The sequence below is a fragment of the Mastomys coucha genome, unplaced genomic scaffold (genome assembly GCF_008632895.1).
Source record: "Mastomys coucha isolate ucsf_1 unplaced genomic scaffold, UCSF_Mcou_1 pScaffold16, whole genome shotgun sequence".
NCBI lineage: Eukaryota > Metazoa > Chordata > Mammalia > Rodentia > Muridae > Mastomys > Mastomys coucha.
The window spans coordinates 36366609-36372680 of record NW_022196898.1 but is presented as its reverse complement, the minus strand read 5'-3'; the positions used below and the strand labels follow the sequence as shown (position 1 = coordinate 36372680).

The window sequence follows — 6072 nt, the reverse complement described above, 5'->3', positions numbered from 1 at the left end:
CTGCTCTGTCCTGTCCTGCCCTGGCCTGTCCTGCTCTGTCCTGTCCTGCTCTGTCCTGTCCTGCTCTGTCCTGTCCTGTCCTCTTCTCCCCTCCCTTCCTCTCCCCTCCTCTACCCTCCCTTCTTAAGTACCATGTTCGGATGTGCTTCTGTTTCTGATGGGCTTTGCCCCATCTGCTGCTGAGTCCCTGAGTTTTAGGACTAAGTTTCATATTAGCTGACTGGTATGTAGATAATTATCTGTCTGTACCATCCACTGGGATTTTATTTTACTAGAATTTATTTTACTGGGAATTTATTTTACTGTGTTTCCTAGCTGTTTCTCATACAGGGGCTTTGCTGAGAGCTCTTCTGTAGCTGACCTTTGTGTTCACAAAACGGCCCGCTGTCCTCAGCTGTGCATAGATGGCTCTAAGAGTTTTTTGTTTTTTTTTTAATAGATGGATCTACATTTAATTCTATTTAAAACTTAGTAAAAAGCAAACCCTTTGTAGGCATGAACTGACAGAAATGCATGCATAGCCTCTCTTTCCTGATTTCCTTACTTGTTCTTAAGGTGCCCAGTCCTGCTCTTGGCTCTCACTAATGTGCAGAGGGAGCTCTCCTCTATGCAGATCCCTTATCATCTTAGGCACAAGACCAGGGTCCAAGCCTGTCCACAAGGGATTAAAATATAGTTCTCATTTGAATAAAAAAGTTTGAACAAGCAAGTGTGGTTCACTTTCTGCGCTTCATAAACTATTTGTTAAAGAAAAAAAAAGCAAGTAAAACTTTATTGCCATTGTTATAGTTTCTTCCTCTGTCCACTGAAGGATTTTTTTTTCAACCTGTGACTAATTTCTTTGGGCTTAGGAGAGGAAATTCTGAGCTGTACAGTAAAGTTGGGGAACACAGCCTGGCATGGGGAAACCGAGGAGCTGAAACTCAAGAGAGGACCAGGCCCATGGCGGAGACAGATGCTGCCCGACCCACTCTATCCCCATATCGAGTCATCTACTCACTCACAACCAGTAGAGTCAGCCACAGTCCCGTGAAGGCCACACAGGGTGAGAATGAACCAGGCATTTGCTCACGGGTAGCGCTTGCCTCGTGCTCCTTGCCTACACCGTAGTCAGTCACAGCTCCAAGGAGAGGTCTGGGAAACTGCTCTTCTAAAACAGTTGAGTGTAGCTTGAATCAGAAAAAGGAAGTAGGAGTACCCATATGTAATTGTTAATTAGTTTCCTGCCCTACAACCAAAGTGAAAACTTTGGGGTTTTAAAAATCACGCGCTCTCAATACCACATTTTGGCAGGCGGGGAAATTATCTTAAGGAAATTACGAGAAGATGGTTCTATAAAAACATGACTGTCATTCGTCACTGAGCACGTAAGCATCATACATGATCATGGCTGTGGGATTGTTATGCTAGCACCATTAACTGTGAGGCTAAGCTACACATACGTAAAAGGGCAAGACCATCTCAGCTGCTGGGAGAGAGAAAGTGAGGTATGGATTGGAATTTGTAGAGCATCCTTTATGGAGCAGAGGTAAGAAATGGAATGCATGTGTATACGAAAAACTCTAAGGGTACCATTTTTCCCCTAGAGAATGCACAAAATCAAGTTTGTATTTGAGAAATTAAGGGGGAAATAGGCATTTCATTTTGTCTTTTTCTGCTGTTTTCCCCCTTTAAATTACCATATGAGTAGACTGCTTTTAAATTTAAATCTAATTTTTTAAAAGTAGAGTTTCTATTCTGAAAATGTGTCAACAAAATCCCCCGTAATGAGAAATAGTAGTTTCTTCCTTACCTTTTCCCATAGTTTCTTTCTGGGCTCAGACCTGGATCTTCCCAAAGAGATATTTAATTTCATATTTACCAATGCCTTGGGTATTTATGTCACATCAATATCACTGCACCATGAGGAAAACATACAGGGATAAGGAGATTAATCTGCCACAGCTCAGGAGGAGAATCCCAAAAGGAAGCTGAGACAGAACGTATGGCTGTGAATATTCCGCATGTCTCCTGTAGGTATGTGCACACATTTATACTGGGCATACACTTGAGGGTGAGATTCCTGCTTATAGAGCATGCAATACCATGTCCAGTTCAGACAGTGGTGCTGAGTGGCTTTCTGATATGACTGAGTCAATAGGTTTATTAATTTGTAAAAGAGAAGGTAGTGCTATATATCTCTGGAGTTCACACTGTAGACTGGGCTGACCTGGAAGTCACAGAAATTTGCCTGTCTTGGTTTCCTATGCACTGGGACTAATGGTGCACACCACTATGCCTAGCAGACTTTTTCATGGTTTTTTTTTTTTTTTTTTGGTTTTTTCAAGACAGGGTTTCTCTGTGTAGCCCTGGCTATCCTGGAACTCACTCTGTAGACCAGGCTGGCCTCGAACTCAGAAATCCACCTGCCTCTACCTCCCAAGTGTTGGGATTAAAGGCGTGTGCCACCATTGCCCGTTCTTTTTCATGTTTTAAATGGTATCTTGGATAATTTTTCTTAAAATATGAAATGTTTGTTCAAGTCCCTCACCTTTCTCATCTTGTTTTGTACTTCTTTCAATTATAAAGATAAGTTTTTTTGGACACATCTGTGAAACATCTTTTTTTACTCTGGCTTCTTTTCTTGGTTATTGCTATGGCCTTCTTAGGAATTATTTTTCAGATTTGACATAGAAGAATTTATAAGTCTGTCTTAGTTAGGGCTTTACTGCTGTGAACAAACACCATGAGCAAGGCAACTCTTATAAGGACAACATTTTATTGGGGCTGGCTTACAGGTTCAGAGGTTCAGTCCATTATCATCAAGGTGGGAGCATGGCAGCATCCAGGCAGGCATGGTGCTGGAGAAGGAGCTGAGAGTTCTTCTACATCTTCATCTGAAGGCTGCTAGAAGACTGGCTTCCAGGCAGCTAGGATGAAGGTCTTAAAGCCCACACCCACAGTGACACACCTACTCCAGCAAGGCCACACCTCCTAATAGTTCCTCTCCCTGGGCCAAGCATCTACAAACCATCACACAGTCCTTACATTTATGGCTAGAGATTTTCACAACCCCATTCATAAACTTTTCATATTCCAAAGGTCGTGAGGATATTCTCAGCTTGTTTCTAGATATCTATTACGTCATTATAGTTAGTTTTGGTGTGTGTTCATAAGTGAACATGTTTATTTGTATTCAGTACATAGAGTTTGCATCACACGTTCATACAGAATCACATAACTGGTTGTGGGGATTGTGAGAAAACTCTAGCAACAGCAAAATGTTTTTGAATGTATACTGACTCCAAATCAACTCAAAACAAACGTGATAAATATAGAGCATTTCTGGCAGTGGTCACCCCGTTGCATGATGGGACTTCCCTGTGGCCTTGGTACTGAACATGCATCCTGTGTGTTTTACAATGTGTATGCCACCACTCCACCCAGCACCAACAAGCTCTCCCTGAAGCTCAGACTGTTTATATATTATAAGCTTCAGTATTCTTACTGTACATATAATGGTTTAAGTCTAGAAAACAAAGACTGAGCATTTTCCTACCAGCTTTCCTCAGCATTCGTCAGATTAGCACATATTTGGATAGTATTATGTTGGGAAGTTGGTTTTTTTTGGGGGGGGATGCTTTTTAAAGGGACTGGCAAAATGGCTCTGTAGAGAGCTGTGCTTATGGTCAGTCTGAAGAGCTGAGTTTGATTCCTGAAACCCACAGAGTAGAAGGAGGGCACCAACTCCTGCTGGCCTTCCTGTGTATGGCCATGGCCCCCAGAAGCACATACATCTTTTTAAAATGGCTGCTGGAGTTGCTGATTCATTGAATGGATTGCTGCTTTGGGTCAGTACAGGATTTCCAGTTTCTGAAGTGGCACCAAAATACTTCTGACATTTTGGACCTCATAGTTCTGTGAAGCAGTATTCTCTACACTGATGACTATCAAATTATTAACAAGCTCTGAAAAATTTTGAATCTATGTGAACATTCAGTGAAGAGGTAATTATTCATGTAAAACAAACACACCCATCTCATTATTATGCAGAGTTGCTTTCATCTTTATTAAATGGTAAAATAATATGTATATAAAACAATTGTTTAGCTGGGCCGTGGTGGCACATGCCTTTAGTCCCAGCACTTGGGAGGCAGAGACAGGTGGATTTCTGAGTTTGAGGCCAGCCTGGTCTACAGAGTGAGTTCCAGGACAGCCAGGGCTACACAGAGAAACCCTGTTTCAAAAAACCAAAAAACCCAAACCAAACCAAAACAAAAACCCAGAAAACAAAACCAAACAACAAAAAAAGAATTGTTTAAAAATAAATTTTGTTATGATTTATTACCAATAAATGTTTAATATATGTATCTCTGGTTTATGTACCTACTACCTGGGGCAATGAGCTTAAGAAGCCCTGATTGGACACTTTATGCAGCTGGGCTTGCAGAAATTTGATTCATTCTACAACACGGATTCTTTTAAATTTGTTGCATGCACAGTTCTATTGCTTGGTAATACTGAAAATTTTTTTTTATTACTTTTTCAATACTTGAATCCCTTTCCCTCTGACTATCACCCTGAAGATGAACTTCAGCCTGGTGTTGAGGTAGTGATTGGCATCCTCTTGGTCTCACAGGGAAAGCACTTAATATCCCACCATTGAATCCTATGCTTTCTGGAAGTGTTGTTGGCAGAGATTCTTCATTCACATGAGTAAGCTTCCTTCTGTACTTAGTTCAATTATATTTTTCCGCAATAGAGGATATAGAGTGTTTTAGTAACTGTCAGATGGGGATTGGTGGAAGAAACTTGGAAATAAAAGAAACAGACAGACATTTCCAGAAGCAGAACTGGTCCCTCAGTCAGAACAACTGAAGAGCCACAATCTGTGTGGGAGTAGGGACTGTGTGCAAATGGTACAGGAGTTTTATAGTGCAGAAAATGGCGCGATGGAAGTGACTGCCTGCAGGTCCGTTCCCCGGGCAGTCTCGCGGTGCTAGACATCCGTACCTATCAGCTCACAGATGGGATCAGTCAACTTTCCCATCCAGAGCTTCTCATCAACCCGAGGCTTTTCAATCAGTAACTTTTCTCCTTGCTGAGACTAGACGCGCAACAGAAGCAAGTTTATGGCAGAAAGGTTAAGTAGATGCATGTCTTGTTGGGGAGCTGGATGACCTTGGCCTGGCAGACGCGGATGACTGCCGTGAGCGTTTGCGTAGCAGAGTTTCAGTCTGGGGTTCTGGGTTACAGTACTCAAAGATCTGACCCACCAGTGACTAACCTCCCTCAGCTGTGTGACCCATATCAAAGGTTTCCACATCCTCTCCGAAACGTGCTAGCAACTGGGGACAAATGTCCAAAGAACTGGGCCAGTAAGAGGCATTTTACAATCAGGGCACAACAGGTTAAGAACATAGACTTCGATTTTTTAGTTCATAAGAGTTTGTGCTAAATAATGGATACTGAGTTTTTAGTAACATCAGTTTTGCATTTATGTCATGACTACATGATTCTTTTCTTTCTCCCTCTCCCTCTTTGTCAATATGGCAAATTACATTGATAATTACAAATGTGGGGTCAGCTCTGCATTCAGCTTGTATGTGATATGTCTATTGACTTTGGCTTATAAGTTTGGTTTTGGGTTCTGGCACTTGTGTTCACAAGAAAGACAAGCCTGCAATTCTTTTTTTATTAACTTCTATGTCAAAATTTCAAAATTATAGTGGTCTCATAAATCAGATTCTTTTGTACTCTTTTGAAGAATTTTTGTAAAATGAGTGTTGTTTATCCCTTTAATATTTGCACGATCTCACTGTTTAAGCTAACTATTTTCTTGGTCTGGAGGTAGGAGGAAGATTTATTACAGATGGAGTTTTGAAGGTAATATGGGTTTATTCAGATATCCTATTTCTTTTTATGTAGGTTTGGTAAATTGAGCACTTCCTGGAATTTGCTAGACTGTGTTTCCAAATCACAACACAGTTTACCTTGTCCTGCAGTGTCCCCAAGCCTTCGATGTCCCCAGCAGCAGCAGGAGGAGCAGCAGCAGCAGCAAGAGCAGCAGGAGCAGCAGGAGGAGCAGCAGCA

At 41.6% G+C, this 6072-nt stretch overlaps 1 protein-coding gene across 7 annotated transcripts in view; it reads right to left on the bottom strand.

The window, feature by feature from the left end:
- Positions 1–1271, bottom strand: part of LOC116093086 (Fc receptor-like protein 5) — a 50972-nt gene extending 49701 nt beyond the window's left edge. For 3 of the 7 annotated variants that reach the window (XM_031374268.1, XM_031374267.1, XM_031374269.1), the window contains exon 1: positions 1001–1269. In XM_031374268.1, the coding sequence (XP_031230128.1) occupies positions 1001–1064 (64 nt within the window). In that variant the 5' untranslated portion in view covers positions 1065–1269. Of the gene's footprint in view, positions 1–1000 lie in introns of all 7 variants that reach the window. The other 4 variants (XM_031374272.1, XM_031374270.1, XM_031374271.1 and 1 more) reach the window with 2 other exon arrangements.
- Positions 1272–6072: the final 4801 nt, after the last annotated feature.